Genomic DNA, 23227 nt, shown 5'->3' with positions numbered 1-23227 from the left:
AAGGTGGTCAGTTCAGTGGAATTTGTCGAGCGAACAGTTAACGGCGTTAAAATTTGGCATTTATGTGAAAGAGGGTGTGTAAGGGTCCGGTGGGGAGACGTTAAAATCGCTTGTATGGTCTGCCAGCTGGGTGCTGATTTACAAACCTACCTGTGCAGCTCCCTGGGAAGCTGAACGAAGTGGATCACAACGGACACCTCCCCTTGGACCTGGCCCTGTCACGGCGACTGGAGAGCATTGCCGCCACGCTGGTTAGTCACGGAGCCGATGTGGACATGGTGGACAGGAATGGCTGGAGCCTGTTACACAAAGGAATCCAAAGAGGTAGGAAGAAGCATGGCCCCCTGCGAGCGAGTTTACTTTAATCCAAGTAACTCTTGAAGCCTCTGCCCCTGTTGCACACATTCCGAAATGCTGCTTCAGCCTGCTCGTGACGTCGAGTCTGTGGTCGGTGGGGAGGAGAAGCTGTTGCTGCGCCTTGTCTCTCGGGCTCTCCTGGTGTCGGCCCTGCCGCAGAGGACCCTTCCTTGTAGGCACGTGACGTGTTCGCATCTTCAGTGTATCGTTTCTCCAGGATGGCGTTAGTGGCGCTTGTGTTTGCGGCTGGAAGAGCGGGAAAGCATCAGAACCACACATGTTTAAACATAGTCTTGGATTCGGAGTTTTCACTTGTCCAGCTTAGACTTCTTTCATGGCAAAGGGATAAAGTTTCGTTCCGTCGTAGGAAGGTTAGTTGAAATCGTAGCTATATTTTGAGCCTATTGTTGTTAATAGTGGGAAGAATATGGAAGTGATAGAATGGAGATCAAAACACTTTACTCTTAATTAAGTTACAAGAGAAAAAGAATATTAGTCTTTTTTGTTTTATTTTTCCCATGGTGTCATCAATTGTTAAGTCCCAAATGGATCCTGCTTGACTCTCCTTTGCGGTAATCGTTTTTGACAGAATGAGAAGCTGTCTAGGGGCAGAGTTCCCGCCCCTGGAATGAGAGCTTTCAAAAATGCCAAGTCTTAATTTTGTAGAGGGATAGATGACTTGGCTGAAGTACTTGGCCATGGCTGTTTTTGTGTTTACATGCAGACGTCAAAGGCAGGATGTACCAGGGGCACCTGGGGGGGCTCAGTCGGTTAAGTGTCCGACTTCAGCTCAGGTCATGATCTCGTGGTTTGTGAGTTCGAGTCCCATGTCAGGTTCTGTGCTGACAGCTCAGAGCCTGGAGCCTGCTTCGGATTCTGTGTCTCCCTCTCTCTCTGCCCCTCTCCCACTCACACTCTGTCTCTCTCTATCCCTCAAAATAAATAAACATTAAAAAAAAAAAAGACAACGTACTGATTTCCCCACATCTTAATCCTGTGTATTCGCCCTTCCAACTATACAGCCATTTCTATCATTATGCCTTGTTGCTATACTATTATCGTGCTGGTGCACTGTCACTCCTGTATTTACTCTCGTTGTTACACTGTCGCCATATATATGCACTCACTCATTCACAGGTTGCTCCTGGTTGGTGGAACTAGTTTCTTCAAATACAGTCCTGTAGGCAGCTGTGGCTTTGCTCTTTTTGGGCAAAGGTTTTAATCTAAATCTCCCTCAAAGCCCTGCGTTAGGGCGTCAAGCTTGCTGGCTGATGGAGAGGAAAATGTTGCTCGTGGTCGGGAAGGAACTCTTGGGATTATGTCCGCGTCCAGGGCAGATGCATTTCCCAGGCGCCACCCTGTGCTGTGCAAAGCCGTTAGCACACTGGGTGTGTGTACAGTGGGAAGAGTTCCCACCGCGTGGGGAGTTAGCTTTTCCTGGCGTCTAGTGTCTGAGATGTTTATTTTGGAAACAAATCTACTTATTATTTAAAAAAAAAAAAAGTCTCAAGAATTATGTTTCTTAAGGAGTTAAATTCTTACGTGCGACGAGAAAACATCTTTGACGAGTTATTAAATACTTTGGTGATTGCTTAGTTGTGAGAGTTCCCACGAATTGGCAGTGCATTTTCGATGCTTGTTTTCAGGCGACGACCCTTCCACTCTGAGTCGGTCGGTTGCCTGCAAGTCTGTGCAGTGTGGGTGTGAGGGTCTACACTGCTGCCGGCCCTGGGCGGCGGGACGGCGTGGTAGGCGGAGCGCTGACGTCGGGGCTTGGGTGGGCCAGGGTTTCAGTCCTGGCTCGTGCGCTCATTCAGTGCCTTGGACGGGCCACTTGGTCCCCTCTGGGTGTCCTTTCCCTCACGTGCAGGGTGGGAGTCCTTCTGCTTTCCAGTGTTCCCAGCACGCGCGGCACCGTCCTGCCAGGGTGCGCACTGGCGCGCCGGGACCAGCTCCAGTTCCCGAGGGAGAGCTGTCCCTGTCCCTCTTCAGCTCCAGCTGTCGTCCGTGGACCTTCCCAAGTGGTTGAACTGAGCAACGTAGTTAAATTCAACTGTCAACCTTACTCTAAGTTCACTGTCATCTGCCTGAAGAGCTTTGCTGTGTGAGATGGGCGTCTGGTTCCGGACACCCGCTGGAATGTGTGCGGTCAGTTCTGTGAAGAATGAAATGGGCAGCCAGTGTCTGTGGACGAGGCCACAGGAGGCACACGTGTGGCCGGAGGGCGGCTGCCTCCTCCGACGAGCCGGGTCTGGGCCAGAAGGTGAATCCTTGCTGTTGAACATCAGCATCGACCTTCGGAGAGTCAGTGGCGGTCAGCGGGCTTCTGAGTGGGCCCTCCTGTCTCCCTGCCTGTAGTCCGTGCACCGTGGGGCCTCTCCCGGGAGCAGTGTGAGGCCGTCCGTGGGAACACTGCAAGCTTCTGGGACCTCCTCCCTGCACGTGGCTCCGTGTGAGTACCCCAAGGGCCTGGGGCCCCCTCCCCGCGCACACGGCTCCAGCCGGGAAGCTGCACTGAAGGAGACACTGATGTGGATTTTAGTTTGGTGTTGGTGTTGTTGGGAGGACGCTCGTGTGGACGTCAGCGCAGTGACTCCTCGTGCGCCGGGCGGTGCAGCCGAGCCAGGTTGTAGGAATAACCAGCTCGTAAGCACCAAACGGTTTTTACTTTAAATGTTTTTGATGGAAATCTTTCTAAAATGTTTTAGATGTTTTCTTACTGACAGAAACTGTAAATGGTGCTGTTGGTGTTTCCTACCCGCTCCTTTGTTCTGCTCCTTCGTTGTCCTTTTCCCTCTAGGCTGTGTGCCCAGGGGCTTTCTTTTCATGTAAAACATCACCGATTTTCAATTTCCAATAATTCCTAAATAACTTTGGGGGGGAGCAGGGGTGCATGTATTTATGTGCATATATTTGTCTAAGTAAAAAAAAAAAAATCTCTGGCTCTTATTAATAAGTTAATTTAAAAGCTATAATTCTTTTAAGAGGGCTTAACGATACAAAGTTCTGGTGTCTTTTTTGTCCATCCCCGTCCAGCTGTTGATCGGCAGTCCTGGACCCTTGTTTCAGGGGGCATGCTTGCCCGGTTTGTATTCCACCGTGTATTGTAAGTTTTGTATCAGCCTGTGGGGTCTTAGCTTTACTGTGCTTCTCTCTTCGTCTGGAATCTGTGCTGAGCTCAAAGGTGTGAAAACACCACACTTCTCCCCCAGCATCGTGTACATCAGTCTTTTCATTTCAGGTCTCTCTGTCCCAACAGTCCCGAATTTTCTTTCCACTTCCAGAATATAGGTGGCTTTCTCTAGGATATTGTATTCTGTTGTTAATATTTGTATACATTCTGTCTTAGACTGAATCCCTGTGGGGGCTGCTCCCCCTGTCAGAGCCTACCGGAAGCCCACTGTGTATATATATCTATAAACAGCAAAGTCCGACCCAGTCTCCCCCCTGATATGCAGATCAGTTGCTTTCACACCTCTACCTGTTGTGAAGAAATCTGATTTGTGGTCCTTTTTGTGTGTGACTTTGGTAAAGATTGCACTTTCCTCTAGATGCCAGGAAAAAAAAAAGAAGGGGCTGGTTAGAGAAATCTTAAGTTAACCTGAAGTCATAATTGATGGGAATCAGAGCCAGTCGATTGGTTTTCTTCCCAAACATTTCCCTGGTGCCTGTTTTGTGTAAGACAGTGGCAATTGCAAGGATAAATCAGACATGGACCGGTGAGCATCTCAGGGGCCTGTGGGGGCCTGACCACCTCCACACCAGCACTCACATTCTTCAGCAAACTGGGCCCTTGGAAGAAGGTACAGAACAGATGAGAGGTGCTGAAAACGAGCTGATTTTGAAATTCCATGTCCGCTGAAGACCAGAGGAAACCCCTACCTGCAGATGAAAATGAGCTTAGGAACACAGATAACAGACATGAGAGCTTTGCCACTCCAGAAATGCCAACCCCCATGCTAGATGTTGAGACGCAGAAGTACAGTTGAAGTCAATGGATGATGTTGCCGGATGTCAAAGAAAACTTCTCATGAGTGACTTTGTAAGAGAAAATCGTCACGTAGAAGTTGTGATTCAAAGGAGCCCACATCTGCAGCACTAACAGATTCAGGGACAGGTGCACGTGTCTGGCTGCAAAGACAAAAACAGGTCAGCTGTGGAAAGAGCACCATCGCCAATGATGTGTATAGTGAAGAAGTTCCATAACGCCTTCCACAGCCTGGTGTCCAACCCAAGACTGCCAGCAAACTCTAGTACTGCAGGCCGTCACGGCGCCAGATGAACCTGGGGGGTTGTTGTGCGTTTTGGGGATCTTCCAGCTGAAGAAGGATGTGATTTGTACGAAATTCATCCTGTAGACCTTGAGTGGAGACAGAATCTACAGAAAGTACCTCTGAATCCTTGGCATGACTTAGCTAAGTGCTGCGGCACACCCGGAAGTTAGGTCTGGCCTGTCCCGGGAGGGGTTGGCTCATGGGCGCACTGCCTGCAGACCCCAGAAGAAACCACCGCCTCCCACTGCAGCTACACAGAAGCCTCAGTGCGAGCACAGTGCATTTGTAACTGGGTGATTCCTCTGTTCACAGTTCATTACCTTAGGATGCATTGCTCTTCGTGCCTTATTTTCTTAAGGAATGTTAATTTTATGTATCGGGACTGTTTTTGCATGTTTTAAGATGTAAGTGGAACTAAATCCAAGGTAAATTGAACTTTGAGTAACCTTCTTTGACACATTTAATTAATCCCTATCACCTTCCAAGTTAGACAAGTCTGCTTCAACTGGTTTTCCACAAGTATTTTTAACATTAAATTGCCACTTGTCAGATTGCTTGGTTCTGAAGGTCCCCATGTATTTTCAGAATTGTATACCTTTAATGTCTTTACATAAACTTAACTCTTGGCCTTTTGTCAGGATGTCAAAGTAGTTCCTGTTTTTCCTCCCACCGAGCGCTGCATAGTCAGAGACAGTAAGCAGTTGGAGCTGTTGAACTTGCTGGATTCTGCAGAAGTTATTCAGACTTCATTTGGGACTTGTACGTTGCTCTAGGCAGACTTCCCTGCCTATAAGTTCTCCAAGAATTGAGGTGACGGAGGGGACTTAGGAAGAAGTTTTGTTTTTACAACCGTTTAGTTTACCAAGTGAAGTTCTTATAAATAGCAATGTGTGCAGATTATTTGTGCAGATATTTAGTTGAAAACTTCTTGTTGAGACTGTTATGTGTGTATGTCACAAATTGAGAAGATTTTTAAAATGTGTGTGGTAGCAGTCAGCGAGGTGTGGTCCTACTCTGGACAGGAACCTGTGCGCGAGTACAGCACGCTGGCGGTAAGACTGTGCTCAGGAGATAAGGGAGCGACACGGATCGTGCTGAGGCATCTAGAAACCCTGTCCGAGAGGTGGTGATCAGGAGTGGCCTCTGTGCCTGGAAGCCTGGAGTACTGGGGTGGTGGTGAGAGGTAGGGGGCTGCAGGTGACAGCGGGTCCGCAGGAATTCAAGCAGGTGACTTTGTGATCTTGAAGGTTCTGCGTAGACATGCCCGGTGGTCCCTCTTCTTTGTCTGCGGTTCCTGACTTTCCGAGGAGTGTTGGCCAGAGTAGCTCGCCCTGGCGTTGTCGTGTGTAACCATTTTTTCTGTTGTTTCTTTTCAAGGAGATCTCTTTGCTGCCACCTTCCTCATTAAGAACGGGGCCCTGGTCAATGCCGCCACGTTGGGTGCCCAGGAGACACCGTTGCACCTCGTGGCGTTGTACAGTTCAAAGAAACACTCCGCGGACGTGATGTCGGAGATGGCCCAGATCGCAGAGGCCCTTCTGCAGGCCGGTGCCAACCCCAACATGCAAGACAGCAAGGGCAGGTTAGTGGGGTCACCGGGCTGCTCTTAGTGCTGTTTCCAGAACAGTATCTTATGACGGCACGTGACCAGCAGACAGGCTCGCTATTTAATCTGGTGTTCGTGGAAGTCCCAGACGTTGGTGTATTAGGCAGATGAGAGGCTTGACAAAGCCCAGAGGCGTCTGGGGACATTGTTTCTGTGCTGGGAACCGAGGTCCGTGGATTTGCAGGGGTCACTGGTCCAGCTCCTCCGTGGGCATCCTTTGCTGGCACCTGGGTCAGAACTGGCGGGGGCGCTCGGAGGGGGATGCGCACCATCTCACAGCCGTCCCCAGTGTTTCCGGGAGGTCACATTGTGGGGTTTTCCCCTCTGGTGCGTGTATCTGCCTCATGCAGCGTGGCACACAGCAGAAGAGGAAAACGCGTGTGACGGATCTCACACTCAAGTAACGTGGGACTCGTGAACTCTCAGCATCGTTTGATAACTACTCTGTTTCCCCAGATGACTGCATCCTTTTTTTCTTGTGTTGATTCTTTACGTTGACTTTCCCCAGCCGCAGTGAGTCTGGTGGCCGGGCCTCTGGGACAGGTGCCAGCAGCGGGTCCCCTTCAGGGCACTCGAGGGCTAAAAAGAAGCCGCTTTAATCCGTCCTGGCCTGGGATTCCGGCCTGTTGCTGCTCTGACTGTGCTTGTGTAGAACAGAGTTACAGGAAGAAAGGCATCTCTTTTCAGAATTGTGGAGGGTAGGTGGGGAAAACACGCGTACGTGTGCTAGAAACTGCTGGTGTGAGAACACGGGTAGTGAGTGAGCGTCAGCGTTTAACGGGACCATGTTTTCTGTCTCTTCCTTCTGTCGATTCTTGTCCTTCTGGCTGCCGACTGAATGGTGACAAAGAAACAAAACCATTTTCATCCTTTGACACTTAGTCGTGATTTTGGAAGGCCGTTTGCCGAGGCGCAAAGGCACGCTGTTGGAGGAATGTGGGGTACCTGCTGGTGGTAGTCCGGCCTGGGGTTCTCCTGCACGGAGCCTGTTTCTGCGTTGACCCCTCTCCTTTCCCCCCGTAGGACCCCCTTACACCTGTGCATCATGGCGAGGAACGAACTCGTATTCAGCCAGTTGCTGCAGTGCAAAAGGTATGCACCAACGGCATCGAGAAGACGGTGGGGGGGGGGCGTCGTGAGGGGAAGGAATTCCCTTCAAGCGTCTTCGCCGTCTAGTGTTGTGCGTTAAGTAAAAGCAGAGTAAAAACTTGTCATTTGAGATGTGCGTGAGGAGAGAACGAGGCTGTTGGCAGCGCGGTGTCGGGCGCAGGCGACGTCTGCCGTCACGTCGCTTCCCTCTTCCAGGCTGGACCTGGAGCTGAAGGACCACGAGGGCAGCACCGCCCTGTGGCTTGCGGTGCAGTACGTCACGGTGTCTCCCGACCACTCGGTGAACCCCTTCGAGGACCTCCCGGTGCTGAATGGGACGTCGTTTGACGAAAACAGCTTTGCGGCTAGACTCATCCAGCGCGGCAGCAACACCAACGCGCCCGACGCCGCGACAGGTAGAGCGTGGGCCCCGGGGCTGGGCTCAGGGCTGGAGGGGCCACGAGGCATCACACCAGCCCTTCCGCCAGAAACTGAGCGGCCGGATGGCGTGCTGGTGCGAGTGAGGCTGTGCTTGCAACCCCAGCAAAGGCCCAGGTTGTTTTCGTGTCATCTTATGCTTTAAGAAGTTTAGCCAGGGGGCGCCCGGGTGGCTCAGTCGGTTAAGCGGCCGACTCTGGCTCAGGCCATGGTCTCACGGTTTCATGAGTTCGAGCCCCGCGTCGGGCTCTGTGCTGACAGCTCAGAGCCTGGAGCCTGTTTCGGATTCTGTGTCTCCCTCTCTCTGACCCTCCCCCGTTCATGCTTTGTCTCTCTCTGTCTCAAAAATAAATAAACGTTAAAAAAAGTTAAAAAAAAAAAAAAGTTTAGCCAGGGGGCGCCTTCGGCTCAGGTCATGATCTCAGGGTTCGTGGGTTCGATCCCCGCATCAATCCCTGTGCTGACAGCTCGGAGCCTGGAGCCTGCTTCGGATTATGGGTCTCCCTCTCTCTCTCTCTCTTCCCCTCCTCTGCTTACGCTCTGTCTCTCCTTCTCTCTCTCTCTCTCTCTCTCTCTCTCTCTCTCTCTCTCTGTAAATTAATAAATAAACATTAAAAAATAAAATAATAAAATAAAAGAAGTTTAGCCAGGCTGCAGGTCGGTTAAGCAGAAACACTTCCATTTGTTTGGTCCGGTGAGTCTCAGAACTCCTTTTACACTCTTAGAAATTAGAGCCCAAAGAGCTTTGGTTTCAGTGGGTTGTAGCTTTGATATTTAACATGCTAGAATTAAAACTGAGAAATTTTTAAAAGGTGTATTAAGTTAGAAAATAATAAACTATTGTATGTTTAGCATATAGCATTTTTTATGAAGAATAACGTTCAAAAGAAAACAGTGACTGGCTTCTTATATCTGCATCGTTTCAGCCTTTTGACGTGTGTTGTTTTGGTTAAAGTATGTGAAGAAAACATACCCTCCCACAGTCAATGTAGGTGGAGAAGGGTGGCGTATTTTGGAGCCTTCTCAGATAATTGTGGATGGATTTCTTCAGTTCTGCAGCGAGCAGAGATCCCCAGTGAGTGTGAAGTTAACTGCCGTGTAGAATCTGAAACCAGATCAATGAACTTTTCTGGCTCTTAAGTTAAAATCCATGGTTTACTTATGCTTTGGATGGACCTTTTCTCCATGTGTGATTTTATAAACGTCATGATTGAATTATTTGAAAAATTCTGGTTTGCTGACTTGAGCAGATCTTCCAAATCTTTATTTTATTTTATTTTATTTTATTATTTTTTTTAAATGTTTTTTATTTTATTTTTGAGACAGAGAGAGAGCATGAACGGGGGAGGGGCAGAGAGAGAGGGAGACACAGAATCGGAAGCAGGCTCCAGGCTCCGAGCCATCAGCCCAGAGCCCGACGCGGGGCTCGAACTCACGGACCGCGAGATCGTGACCTGAGCCGAAGTCGGACGCTTAACCGACTGAGCCACCCAGGCGCCCCCCAAATCTTTATTTTAGAATCACATTTACTAATATCACTATCGATCTCATCAGGAACGTATTCCAGTGTTGAGAAGCTGTCAAAGTAGCAGTTTTGGATAAAAGGTTTCCAAAATTCTAATATTCACTTGCAAGGTCAACTTTTATCATTTGGTACAAATACTGCCAATTGTTTCCTTAAAGAGAAAAGCATACTTCGTTTTCAGCAAAATGTCCGATACTCCTGTTTGGGTAAGCATGGTTTGCTAATCAGTCATTCTTTCACAAAGCTGGTGTAGCCTGAGGAAGACTTTAGTGTTGCAGCCCAGGCAGTGGTTCTGGACTTTTCCTCGAGGCTCCTGTACTTCATCACACGGGGCCGGATGCAACTCCCTGCACCCTCATGATTTTGTCACAGGGATTGCGAACAGGCACTCGTTGTTGAAATTGAAGAACTTTAGTAATTTTTACTGCTCTGTCAAGGGCCATCCTGAGTGAAGTTACTCTCGTTTTGATGGGGTCTGTGGTAGTCACCCAGGGACTGCTGCTACATTTGGGGCCCCCCCTTTATTTGTGTTCGGGTCCAGTTTGACCATCAGCAGTGCAGACGTCAGTGCAGGGGGACAAGCAAATGTCAGGGGTGGTTGTTACAGAAATAGTTTTGACCTCACGGACCCCCCGGAAGACGTGCAGGAACCTCTAGGAACCCTGAGATCACACTTTGAGAACCACTGTTTTAATATCAATACTTCCTTGATTTGACTAAATAAATTATGGGGATTTTTAAGGAGAAGGATCCCACTGTGATCAATATTGCAATGTATAAAGCATGTGTAGGTGCCACTGATGAGGGAAACTGGCGAAGAAAAGATGGATGTTAAACAGCCCTTTCCCTGAAAGAAGTTAATAATTTAACTAAAGGTCAAATTAAAGATTTTTTTTTAAGTTTATTTATTTTTGAGAGAGAGAGGGAGAGAGAAAGCGTGCACATCCACGACCAGGGGGAGAGGCAGAAAGAGAGGGAGACATAGAATCCGAAGCAGGCTCCAGGCTCCAAGCCATCGGCACAGAGCCCGACGCGGGGCTTGACCCCACGAACCGTGAGATCGTGACTTGAGCCGAAGTCGGATGCTTAACTGACTGAGCCCCCCAGGCATCCTACTGATTTCTGATTTAATCGGAACATCACATTATATAAGAAATTGGTTCTTTGATATTTAGGACTTGAACGTTAGGTTCTTACAGATCTGGTTTTTACAGAAGCGTGACATGTACTTGGAAAGAAGCATCTTTTCATTGTGGGTGCACCGTGCTCTGTTTATGTGCGTGCATCAGGCTTGTTCATCATGCTGTGTGAATCATACACAGTAACTGACTAACTTTTGGACTGCTTGACCTGTCAATTTTGGGAATATATTAAAATTCTTCATCGTGATTATGGGTTTATCTGTTGTCTTGCTAGTTCTGTCAATACTTTATTCTTTGAGTTTTAGTACAAGTTCAGGGTTATTTTTCCTTTGTTCCATTTTTCAGTATGCGTAGAATGGCTGGCCTTAGTGCACTGTTCCTCAGCATTTCTTATATGTCAGCAGTCGAAGGTCATCTTTGTTCGATAGGGAGGCCATGTTTACGTCTTGTGTGTGCCAGAAGGACTATAGGGCGCTTGTTAGGGTCTCTGGGTTAGGATGGCTCATGCCTGGGGTGGAGTCACACTCTCCCTGAGAGACAAGGGAAAACAGTATGAAAACAGTGTTTGTCCCATTTCTTTACCTATTTTTAGTCCTGGAGTTTAATTTGAGTTTTCAAATAGCATAGCTTGGGACACCTGAGTGGCTCAGTTGGTTAAGCGTCTGACCTCAGCTCGGGTCATGATCTCACAGTCTGTGTGTTCGAGCACCGCATTGGGCTCACTGCTGTAGGCACAGAGCCTGGAGCCTGCTTCAGATCCTCTGTCTCCCTCTCTCTCTCTCTGCCCCTCCCCCACTCGCGCTCTCCCTGTCCCTTTCTCTCTCAAAAATAAATACATATTAAAAAAAAAAAAAATTCAGGGGCGCCTGGGTGGCGCAGTCGGTTAAGCGTCCGACTTCAGCCAGGTCACGATCTCGCGGTCCGTGAGTTCGAGCCCCGCGTCGGGCTCTGGGCTGATGGCTCAGAGCCTGGAGCCTGTTTCCGATTCTGTGTCTCCCTCTCTCTCTGCCCCTCCCCCATTCATGCTCTGTCTCTCTCTGTCCCAAAAATAAAAATAAACGCTGAAAAAAAAAAATTAAAAAAAAAAAAATTCAAAGAGCATAGCTGTAGAACACGATACTTTGTATTTATCCAAAAAGGAAGAGGATTTTAATAGAGAGACACTGCCTTGGGGCTAAAACCATTTCACGAGGGAAAGAAGAAGAGAATTTTGCTCCTTTCTAAGATTCTTGTTTATAAGACAATGCTAAACAAAACATTTCTAAGCAAAGAACAAATACGTTTAAGGCCTTAGGAATAAAAGGACGTTTTCTGGTAGAACATCAGCTCACAAGGTCTTCAAAGTGGTCATTCTAAGCCCAGAGGTTCCCAGACAGCTGCCCCCCGCCCCCGACATTTGGTGACATCTGTAGACATGTTTGCCTATTACAGCAAGGTCGGGGATGCTGTTGGCATCTAGTTGTCGTACAGTGTGCCGTACAGACCCCTGACAACAAAGAGCTGTACCTGGCCCAAAACGTCAGGAGCGTTGCTGTTGAGACCTTGGCGGGAGACGTAGCTTCCCTCCGGTCCTGGTGGCGTCTGGAGGACAGCTCTGGGAAGAATGAGCGTCTCCTGACGGCCAGACCGAGCCTCTGCTCCTCCCAGGCCCACGCAGTGTCTGCGTCCACCTGTAGAGAGGGCCTGTGTGGACTTCCCACATGGGCTCGTCAGTTGTGGAAGGTGGCGAGGAAGGGCTTGTGTCTCTGCCCGTTGTCTCCCAGGGAACTGCTTACTACAGCGGGCGGCCGAAGCAGGGAACGAGGCAGCGGCTCTTTTCCTGGCAACCAGCGGAGCCCACGTCAACCACAGAAACAAGTGGGTAAGTGTGACGCCACAGCCCTGTGGTCTGTGGAAGGAGTGGCAGTGGTGGATGTGTAGGGAAAAAAAGCGTCTGTTTTTTAGTTTGTGTGACATGCACTTGGTGCAAAAGCCAGGGTGAAACAGGTGTTTTAGCCCCAAATATTGGTTGGTTGATTCATTCAGCAGCTGTTTGCTAAGCATTTGTGGAACGTCGGGTCCTAAAGTAGATCCCGTGGACCTGGTGGTCTAGTAGAGAGTAACAGACACGTGCACAGAAACTGGCCACAAATGCATCTCCGAGATTTACGCGCTTTGCGTTTGGAGTCTGCTCTGTGAGTGCACGTTTAGTCTGTGTCTCGGGGTGGGACCGCACGCTCGCACGCTCTGCTCGCAACAGGGCCTCGGGGTGAGGCCCCTTCTCATCTTGCCCTGCGTGATCTTCGGCTTTGTGAGCTTCTGTTTCCTCATTTGTGAGGTGGGCTTCATGCTGATGTCACGGGGTGTGGATTAGCACGCTCTCTGGGACGCTGGAGACCACGTGATGTTGTTTTCACTTTGCCATTTTCATGTAGGGAGGCTGTGCTTGTCTGTGAGGCCACATTTATTTCGTGTCTACTTTGTGTTCAGAGCTTTGGGGATATCAGCCCTTTTAACCTGAGAGTGGATATGGACGTTTTTGGCACCCACAAATCCCTCATTTCAGGGCAGAGAACATTGAGGTTCCAAGAGGCTCCGTGGCTCTCGACAACGGAGCCGGTATGAAGACTCGGGTCCAGGGTGGAAGGGTGCATGTGGTCTTAGCTGCGCCGGGAAGGCAACGGGCAGTCGGCCTGAACGGGAGACCCACCGAGGTGTCTCGAAGCACAGGGAGATGGCAGCCCGCTCCCCCCACCATTAAACCTGCTCACCTCTGTGCCCCTGCATCTGCACACAGCCTGCTCTCCAGCCGCATGGCGTGTCCGAGTGCAGTGGTGGCCTTCTTGACTTTGCTTCTGCCATCATGTGTCTCTGTGTCTCTGTCTCTTCCTGCATCGTCATGTGCCTGCTGTCCACTCCTGATAGCGCGCAGTCATGCCCTGTGCCCCAGCTTTACAAAATCCTTTCTGGAGCTCACACGGTCTGCCAGCTGTCCCTTGTCTGGTGCCCTTCGTAGCAAAACTGGGAGAACCCTAAGATGCGCCAGGAGAGACCCGCCTTGAAAGCAAGTGAGCGTGACATCGGAGAAGGGTCTGGAACGCTGGTTGAGTTCTTTGGACTTAATCCTGTGGGAAGAGAAGACCCACGTGAAGGGTTTTGAGTAGACTGGTGGTGTGGTCATTTGAGTTGAGAGAGCCTACTGGGAAGCTGGCGGGCCGGGCGCACCGCTGAAGTCGAGGCCGGGGCCCCTGAGAGTCATCTGGACCAGGAACGACCTGTCCTGACCTCAGACGCTGAATGTGGCGGCACAGAGACCGCGTGCACAGGAGTTGCAGAATTGCACTCCTACCGGCTGTGGCTTTCAGAAGCAGGGGCCGCAGAGGTGGGGAAGCTCTTGGGCCCACAGAGGGAGAGAGGATTTTGCCAGGAGGAGGGACTGCCTTGGGGACAGTGATTTCCATGATGTTCTTTAGGGGGGGGGATAGTTGGGCAGTGGGGGCAGGGCACGAGAGGAAACTTGTCACATACGTTCCTGTCCTTTTGAATATGGAATCAAGTATGTGTAAGGCCAACCTGAAATGTTTTTAATTTTAAGAAGTGCGAGAAGGAGGTCTGGATGAGAGTTCGAGATGGGGCTGACGTGAGCCGGTCAGAAAAACCGGTGGGGAAGGGGGGGCCACGGGGCGTGGTGGTCAGACTGGTGGCTCTGTCACCGCAGGGCTGTGGTCCAGGCTCTTCCAGCCTCCGTGGGGCTTATTTCCGCGGCGCTTGGAGGTCGTCTGTTGCTGTCGTTTAATTAGTTGTGTCTATAATTAGCCAGATAGTTACAAACACAGAGTGAAGGGCGGCTAATTAAGAAGGTCATCGGACAACAGGAAGCACAAGGCTGTTTGGAGGGCACAGGGGAAGACATTAAAGAAACAAAGGGCGATGGCACAGGGATGGGAGGGACAGACCAGGCGTGTGACGAGTCACAGCTGGTGACAGGATGGGCCCGGGGCTGTGGCTGCCCCGGGGACCTGGGTCTCGGCACACACAGGCTGTCTTCAGCCCTCTGACGGAAACCCCCGGCACGAGTGTGCCCTGAGTGGGCCGTTTGCTTCCGTCCAGGGAGAAACCCCGTTGCACACGGCCTGTCGGCACGGGCTGGCCAGCCTCACCGCGGAGCTCCTGCAGCAGGGGGCCAACCCCAACCTGCAGACCGAGGAGGCCGCGTCCCCGGCCGGCTCAGGGGACGGCGTCTACCTGCAGACCCCATTGCACATGGCGATTGCCTACAACCATCCGGACGTGGTGTCTGTCATCCTGGAGCAGAAAGGTAGGCAGCTGGGGACTGCCTCTCTCCTTGACCTTGAACAGTAGGTGTCGCGTCGTCAGTTGCGGAGTTGATGTTCCTTCCAGCTGTGGGTTTTCTTACTGCAGATCCTCTCAGGTCAAACCGGAGAAGCGCGCAGTCTGGCTCCCGATGGCTGTGTTTCCCCGTGTGCGTTTTCGGGATGGGGCCCGCCCGGTCCGGCTCTTAGGTTATGGTGTTAGAGCCTTGGACTGCTTTCTCTCTTATGTTGGGTGTTTTCCCAAAGCTTTGCCTCGGCGTGAGCAGTGTCCAGGGACGCCCCGGCCGCAGGTCCCGCACGAGCTGGTTGGTGCTCCGTGTGCCTCAGTCTCCCTGGCAGGCGGGCCGGGGGAGCCCCTGGACGGGGAGGCCCGCTTCCCTCAGGAGGTCATCCCCAGGTTCTCCTCTTTCCTGCCCCGAAACCTGTCTTACTCTTGCCTGCGTCCTTGTCAAGGCCAGCAGTTTTTAGCCGCGTGCTTGTGGATAGAAGTGGGACTCTGGATAGAATGTACTTTTTTCTTAGTCCTCCCAGCAGTTCTAAGGTGGTAGGAGTTATGCGTCAGGGGAACGTTGCTGGGTGTTGTTTTGAGCCTCTTGTCAGCAGTCAGGTAGCACGTGTGTGTTTTCATCGCAGCGTTTTCCTTTTGAGAAGGTACAGTATCTTAAGCTTTAAAACCCTTATTTTCCCCGTAAGCTTTGCTCGAAAACACCAGGTTTCTGGCTTCCACTCCCCAGCAGATTTATGAATTCTCTTTGTGGACAGGTGATTGTGTCACAGCCAGTCAGTCAGCTGGAAAGTGAACTCTTAACTGTCTTGAGTTCTTTAAATGTGATCCGTGGGATGGTGAAATCCAGTGTTCTTTTCCTTTAAACATTTTAGCTAATGCGCTTCATGCTACCAACAACTTGCAAATCATTCCGGATTTCAGCCTCAAGGATTCCCGAGACCAGACTGTGCTGGGCCTGGCATTATGGACCGGTAAGGGGAATCAGAGCTGCCCAACCCTGGGCAGAGGGGAGGGGCGGGGAGCGTGAGGGCTGAGCCTGTACCGCCTGGTGGAAAACCGGCCTTGAGAAGTCGAGGGGGCGTGTTCGTTGCAGGGACACATTGAGGGAGTGGGGAGCGCTGAGCCTGGGTCCGTTGGGGCCTGTCTGTTTCCCAGGCATGCACACGATCGCAGCCCAGCTGCTGGGTTCCGGCGCTTGCATCAACGACGCCATGTCGGACGGGCAGACCTTGCTGCACATGGCCATGCAGCGGCAGGACAGCCGGAGCGCGCTCTTCCTCCTGGAGCACCAGGCAGACATAAACGTCAGGTGGGTTGGGACCGCCCTCTCTGCCGCAGCACCCCAGCCATCTCGTTGACCCGTGGGGCGGCGACTCCTGCACATACTACTGCACAAAGCTCATTAAAAGAACAGTCTAGAAGCAGTTGTTCAGATGGGGACTTCGTATATAACCGAGAACATTCCAACAAATGAGCTGTCAAAAAGGCTTGCGGGGAAAATGCGGAGTTAAGTTGGTGTTGGTTTTGTGTTCTCGAAAGGAACGTATCTTTATCTCCAACGTCAGGTGACCCTGAATGACTGAGTGGTAAAAGAAGGGTTTTGTCACGTGGGCAGCTGGGGTGGCGTTTTATTGAGATGCCGCTGGGAGCAGCTGTGTGCTCGAGAGGTTTCGGCACCCTTGGGAGGGGGTGGTCAGCTATCTTCCTGGTGCAAGAAGGGGCGTGGCTCTACTTCCTAAGAGGCAGGCGGGGCAGACGATGCCGCTGACAGGCCCAATTGCCGAATTGCCGTGAAAGCACATTAGCGTGAGTGAAGGGGTTTGGGGGACCCAGCGGGTTCTGGCGTCTGGGATGCCCACAGGGGCAGGGTGCTCATCCGAGTCCAGCTACAGACTTGCGTCTAGGTGTGCATGTCCTCGCAGGACTCAGGATGGGGAGACGGCCCTTCAGCTGGCCATCAGGAACCAGCTCCCACTCGTCGTGGACGCCATATGCACGCGTGGAGCGGACATGTCCGTGCCAGATGAGAAGGGGAACCCCCCGCTGTGGCTCGCGCTGGCGAACCATCTGGAGGACATCGCATCCACCCTGGTGAGACCAGCTCAACTTTAGCCTCTGTTTACAAGTGGGGACGTTTCGTGTCAGAGACTCGTTTGGTGTCTGCAGAGTGGTGGCAGAGCGAGAGGTCTGCGAGCCGCAACCTGGGTCGGGGGCGAGCGGTTGAAAGTCCCGTGTAAGACACTGGGGAGTTCGGCGTCCTCTGGGCCAGCGCTGGTTTTTAGGCTGTCTTTGTGGGAACTGCCTCCAAGCAGCCAGAGAGCGGAGGCGTCTCCCCAGGAGTCTTCTCCTGAGAGGGTACCTGGTGTGGGCTGCCCTTGCTCTCACCACGGCGATAAGTCCCCAGACCTCTGGTTTGCCTCCCTTGCTCGGAGGACAGGCCCCAGGAAGGCCTCACTGAGCTTTTCTGAGATGACGTTAAGGGATCGTGCACCTGTCACGGGATGACCTTTTCATTGCAGGTGTGTTGCCAGGGGCGGGGTAGCTGGTGTTTTCTGTCCCTCCTGGGACACGGCTCTCGAGGACACTGACAAACCTGTCTGTCTCATATTTCCCAAACCCGTCTCACAGGACCTGCTGTAAGAACTTGCACAGAGCACGTTTTAATGAGTGTTTGTAGGACTAACGAATGATACAGACTAAAGTCATCGGCAGCCAATTATCCACTGTATCGTGCCTGAAACCATGCATGTGATGGGGTACATAGAGAGTTCAGAGATGGTAATAAAATCTTTGACTTTACTGGCAGTCTTTGGAGTAACGTGCGTTTTCTGCAGGTCAGACACGGTTGTGATGCCACGTGCTGGGGCCCAGGGCCGGGCGGCTGCCTTCAGACACTCCTGCACAGGGCCATCGATGAGAACGACGAGTCTACTGCCTGCTTTCTTATTCGAAGGTCTGAGAGGCCCACATGTCCCCTCGTGCCTTCTTACTGCGGCCAGCCCTCCTCTCATTTCATCCGGCTGCAGTCCTGGCAGGCCCGGCAGGCCTTGGCTGGTCTGACTTCCCCGGCTAAGGCTGTCAGGGGTCACTGCCCTGTCAAGCCAGCCGGTTAAGGGAACTTGAGTCCCTTGCGAGGAGAGGGGCTTGTGTGCCCATATAACAGAGACAGGAAGTTGAGCCAGCTTCCCGCTCGGGGGGCCACAGAGGCTCCCGTAGTCCAGTCAGACCAGTTGACACAGTGCGGCCAGGAGGCCGGGGTGGAGGAAACCAGATGGCCTCTGCAGGACCCCACCTAGTGCATGAACCCCGGGAGGCCCATGGCTCACCCAGAGTGAAGCATGTGTGGAAGGGACCTTTAGAGCAGTGCTTCTCAAAGGTTATTGATGTTTTACTTTTTCACTTTAGTTTTTTTAGAGAGAGAGCAAGCATGAGTGGGGGGAGAGGAGTAGCGGGAGAGAGAGAAAATCTTAAGCGGGGCTTGATCCCACAGCCCTGGGATCACGACCTGAGCTGAAATCAAGAGTCAGACGCTCAACTGACTGAGCCCCCCCCCCTCCCAGCACCCCGTTTCTCAAATTTTAAATGCATACGAATCTCCTGGGGAGCTTTTAGGAGTTCTGCTGCCCAGGCTGCCCCCAAGACCGAAAAGGAAATCCAGGGGGGTGGGGCCCAGCGTTCAGTATCTGGGGGCAGCAGCGTGTCTGTTGGATTGTGTGAGGCCGCTGCTGTGACATTTATCAGCTTGCCCTCGGCTGCCTCGGGAGCCTGCTCTTGAAGCCTGCCTTTCATCCCCCTGCTTTCAGCGGCTGCGACGTGAACAGTCCCAGACAGCCCGGTGCTGATGGAGAAGGGGAGGAGGAGGCCAGAGACGGGCAAACGCCCTTGCATTTGGCAGCTTCCTGGGGGCTGGAAGAGACGGTGCAGTGTCTTCTGGAATTTGGTGCCAGTGTAAACACACAGGTATGGAGAGTTTCCTTCTCGGGAGGTAGATGCTGAGCCCAGAATTCGGGAAATCTCCGAAGGCCGGGGGCCTCGCAGACTCTGGGTCCTGGGCCTCGGCTTGGCCACAGGTGGGGCTAAGGGACACACGGAGGGGGCGACTTCCTCTGGGTCGTGCACCCTGCCCAGGAATTGTAAGGGTTTCAGGTGAAGACTCCCACTTTGTGCCTTTGTTCTTTCTGTAGCATGAGAAGGATTTCTTCAGTCAGCTTTTCTTTGCCTTTTATCTCCGTTGGTCACATGTTTCCGTTGAGTTTGTCCTAGTCTCCAGCTGAGCACTGTGTTTAGGAGAATGTTCCAGTAGCTCAGTTGAGCCCCCGTGAGTTATGTGTCCTGGCCTGTGGGGGATGACATTTGCTGCCCTGCAGCCAGAGAGGAAGTGGGGTAACTTAGAGGCGGGCTGACCACGCGTCTTCTGAATGAAGTGTGTCTGTGCCCCGGGTCACTGGAGCATGGGGTCGTGACAGCGGCCTGCAGTCTTCTCTGGGCCTGGCCTCTTTGAAAGTTCATTTCCAACACAAGGTGGCAGCATTGAATCCCAGAACCCAGTTCCGTCCGAAAGTTCTTCTCCTTCGTGCTTCTCCCAGGTCCCCTTTCGTTTGTGCCTTGTCCCCACAGGATGCGGAAGGAAGGGCACCTGTCCACGTGGCCATCAGCAACCAGCACAGTGTCATCATTCAGTTGCTGATCTCCCACCCTGACGTCCGCCTCAGTGTCCGCGACAGACAGGGGCTGACCCCCTTTGCCTGCGCCATGACGTACAAGAACAACCGGGCGGCCGAGGCCATCCTGAAGCGAGAGCCTGGGGCTGCCGAGCAGGTGAGGGACCCGCACCCAGTGCCCTGCCTGGTGCCCGAGCTCAGCAGGACCTGTTACGTGGAGACCAAACAGAAGCCCCCTGCCACACGGGTCCCTCACACGTGAAGACCTTTGTGTTGAAATTACACTCCCTTCCCTTGAGGTCTGGCCGTTCAGACGGCCTGTCGGTACCTGTGAGATTTGGTGCTCTGCCCTGTGTGCCTGCCGCGTGGTGGTACCACACGCACAGGGAGGTTGCAGGTGGCCCTGCCCTGGCCGAGGAATTCTGTGGTGTCGTACGTGACGTCGTGCGTGCCTCTGCCTGGTCTCAGGGCCCTAGGAGTGGGTGTCTTGCCAAGATCTGAACGGGGCTCGGGCTGTTGCTGTGACGTCGGGGCAGCTCTCTGGGGGGAAGGTGTCTGAGGACTTGTCATTGTCTGGCTGAGCAGGCTTGGGCCTGACCTTGTCGGTGGGTCTCTAGCGGGTGCTGGGCCTGGCTGGTGACCTGCTGCCCTGGGGGCGGGGCGGGTGGGACGTGGCCCCTCCGCCCCGGCCCCCGGCAGGTCCGAGGCGGGACTGGGGTCTCTGTTGGCCTGGAGAGCACCGCCAAGTTCACGAGTAAGCCCCCGATGACAGTGAGGTGGAACCAAGCGAAATCGTCTCCAGCACCGGCGTCTCCGTGGGACGGACCTATGTGGCTACTGGCCTCACCCCTGCTCGGGTGGTGTTGGGTGCTCTCTCGTGCCCTGTGTGACACAGGCCCCGTAGCTGAGTCCTTGGGAGACATGCTGCTTGTGTCGGTCAGCAGCCCGTGCTGGGGTCGCACGTGTGTGAGGCGTGGGTGTGGGGTGCTGCTGCCCCTCACGGCGCCCCACGTGCTCACACTGACCCACAGCTCCTGTCTGCCCCGTGTCCGCAGAGCAAAGTCTGTAGCATACGGCTGGCCTGTCCCCCATAGCGTGTCGTCTCCTGCAGCTCCGTGAACAGGAAACTTTCCAAAACCGCTCAGGGGTCAGGCTGGTGTTGCAGTTGTGGCTCTAGGGTGCTGGGTGCTTGTCCCGCCAGAGCGGTGGGGGGCGGGGGGGCTCCCAAGGCGGGTCTCTGCCTTTGCCCCTCCTGGAGCACCCCTTCCTCCTTCCGTCCCGCACGTGGTCTCTTTCTTAACTTTCCGAATCCATACTTTCTGCTGCCGGAGGATGCCAGGGCTCCCTGTCCCCTGCCAGGGGGGTGTGGCCATGCACACATAGTCGGGCACACGCGTGTGCAGACAGGGTCTGTCGTGTGTGTGTGTGTGTGGTGTGTGTGCCGTGTTGGGTATTGGGAGGGAGCCTCCTGGAGCCGAGGGGTGGCCACACTGTCACGTCTCCCGTGGCCAGCACAGCTCGCAGGTGCTCAGCAGGCTCCCGCTTGTTGCCTTAGGTGGATAACAAGGGCCGGAATTTTCTTCATGTGGCAGTCCAGAACTCTGATATTGAAAGCGTCTTGTTCCTGATCAGCGTCCAGGCTAATGTGAATTCCAGAGTCCAGGACGCCTCCAAGCTGACCCCTTTGCACCTTGCTGTCCAAGCAGGTTCAGAGATTATCGTCCGCAACCTGGTAAGTGTCCCCGAAACGTTGCATGCAACACGTGGACCGCACGTGTCGTGGTGCCTGCGGAAGCTCTCGTCACAGGTGTTTGGCCAGGTTTTGTGAGAGGCCAGCACGACTTTGGGGAACTAAGCCAGTGCCCTCGGGGAGAGCAGCTGTGTCGGTGGGCAGAGTGTCCTCAGAGCCCAGCAGGCAGCTTGTGCAGGCAGGTGCTGGCGTGAGGCCTCGACGGAAGGCAGGACTTGGGTGGCTGCGGCATGGGCCGGGGGCCGGGCAGTGAGGGGCGGGGCTGCAGGACCGGCCTGAAGTGGACAGGCCGTCGGTGCACCCTGGAGCGTCCCAGCTGTGCAGTGCGAGGTGGGGTTCCGGTCCCCAGACTCCGGAGGCGGCTCCCTCTCGCGGAGGTCAGAAGCAGGCCCAGATTGTCAAAGTTAAGGTGGTGGCTGGGTTGGTTGGCTGGTTTGTGTGACAGAAAAGGTGTTTTAAAGCTTTTTTACAGTATATGCAGTAAGCTTTCTTCTCTATCAAAAAAAAAAGAACCGTGTTTTTCCTTTGGATGAACACGTAGATGTGGAATTACTGGATCGGATAGTTATTCTGCCTCTAACGTGTGGAGGAGCCTCCACACTGTTCGGTTTGCGTTCCCAGCAGCGGCACATGACGGTCCCTGCCCACGTCCTCGCTCACGGTCAGACTTTCTCGTGTTGTGGGTTCAGTCATTTTGAGGTGACAGCTAACCGTGGTTTTGATATGCGCTTCCCTGATGATGAGCCATGGGGAGCATCTCTGTTCGCCTGTCGGCCGTCTGTGTGTCCTCTCTGGAGGAATGTCTGTCCAGTTCTTCTGCCTGTTTTTAAATTGTATTTGGTGGGTTTTTTTGCTGTTGAAATGTATATAGAGAGAGAGAGAGAGAGAGAGAGAGAGAGAGAGAGAGAGAGAGAGAGAGCGAGCGTGTGCGGGCACATACAAGCAGGGGAGGGGGAGAGAGAGAAGCCCAAGCAGGCTCCATGCTCTGCACAGAGCCCAGTGCAGGGCTTGATCCCACAACCTTGGGATCACGACCTGATCTGAAATCAAGAGCCGGATGCCTAACCGACTGAGCCCCCCAAGTGCCTCTGTTTTTGTTTTTGTTTGCTATTGAGTTGCAGTGAGTTATGTATTTTGGATATTAGCCCCTTAGCAGATACATGATTTGCAAATATTTTCTTCCATTCAGCAGATTGTGCCTTTTCATTTGTTAATGGTTTCCTTTCTTGTGCAGAAGCTCTCTAGTTTGTGGCCCCACTTGCTTATTTTTGCTATTGGAGTCAGATCCAAAAAATCACCACCGATGCTGATGTCAAGGAGCTTACCACTCTTAATTCTCAAAAGCAGAAAGGTGTAGGAAAGTTTTTACATTTTACAAAGGAGAAGATGTAAGGTCAGAAAGAACCCCCCGCCCTCCCCCCCCCAGACTGTGAGGGAGTCGGTAGCGTGGATGGGATTTTAGCCACTTCTGCTTGACTCCAGAGCCTGCCTTTTCCCAGAGGACACGCTGCCACCGGACAGGGGAGCGGTCTGAGCCAGGGTGCGGAGCCTGGAGAGTGCGTGTGGTGTGCTTTCACCAGAAAAGTGGTTGAAATTTGGGGAGAGTGTAGGAGATGTGGTTGGAGAGGCGGGTCGGGACCAGATTGTAGAGGGTGGCATTTCAGAGCAAGAACAGGGCCAGAGCGTGTCCAGAGCTATGGGCCTGGCGTCACCTGGGTGGCTCCTAAATGCTGTGGTTGCTGGTGTCTCCTGTCAGCCCCAGGACGTGCTGCACAGCTAGCCTTCAGGGCGCTTGATCTATTAGATAATATTTATTTATTAAATAAATAAGAATTTGGGGCGCCTGGGTGGCGCAGTCGGTTAAGCGTCCGACTTCAGCCAGGTCACGATCTCGCGGTCTGTAAGTTCGAGCCCCGCGTCGGGCTCTGGGCTGATGGCTCAGAGCCTGGAGCCTGTTTCTGATTCTGTGTCTCCCTCTCTCTCTGCCCCTCCCCCGTTCATGCTCTGTCTCTCTCTGTCCCAAAAATAAATAAAAAATGTTGAAAAAAAAATAACAATTTATTTT

At 52.7% G+C, this 23227-nt stretch overlaps 1 protein-coding gene across 6 annotated transcripts in view; it reads left to right on the top strand.

Moving 5' to 3' along the window:
- Nucleotides 1–23227, top strand: part of ANKFY1 (ankyrin repeat and FYVE domain containing 1) — a 78507-nt gene that overhangs the window by 47483 nt on the left and 7797 nt on the right. For all 6 annotated transcript variants that reach the window (XR_003964739.1, XM_030296086.2, XM_030296082.1 and 3 more), the window contains exons 7-19: nt 159–324; nt 6009–6213; nt 7261–7329; nt 7543–7742; nt 12195–12292; nt 14521–14728; nt 15624–15722; nt 15907–16060; nt 16674–16842; nt 17586–17704; nt 18555–18711; nt 19369–19569; nt 20968–21144. Coding sequence is in view for 5 of the 6 variants with exons in the window: in XM_030296086.2 (XP_030151946.1) it covers nt 159–324; nt 6009–6213; nt 7261–7329; nt 7543–7742; nt 12195–12292; nt 14521–14728; nt 15624–15722; nt 15907–16060; nt 16674–16842; nt 17586–17704; nt 18555–18711; nt 19369–19569; nt 20968–21144 (2022 nt within the window). In the remaining variant the exon portion in view is untranslated. The remainder of the gene's footprint in view (nt 1–158; nt 325–6008; nt 6214–7260; nt 7330–7542; nt 7743–12194; nt 12293–14520; nt 14729–15623; nt 15723–15906; nt 16061–16673; nt 16843–17585; nt 17705–18554; nt 18712–19368; nt 19570–20967; nt 21145–23227) is intronic.

This window comes from Lynx canadensis, chromosome E1 (genome assembly GCF_007474595.2).
Source record: "Lynx canadensis isolate LIC74 chromosome E1, mLynCan4.pri.v2, whole genome shotgun sequence".
Classification (NCBI taxonomy): Eukaryota; Metazoa; Chordata; class Mammalia; order Carnivora; family Felidae; genus Lynx; species Lynx canadensis.
This window is presented reverse-complemented; position numbering and strand designations above follow the sequence as displayed.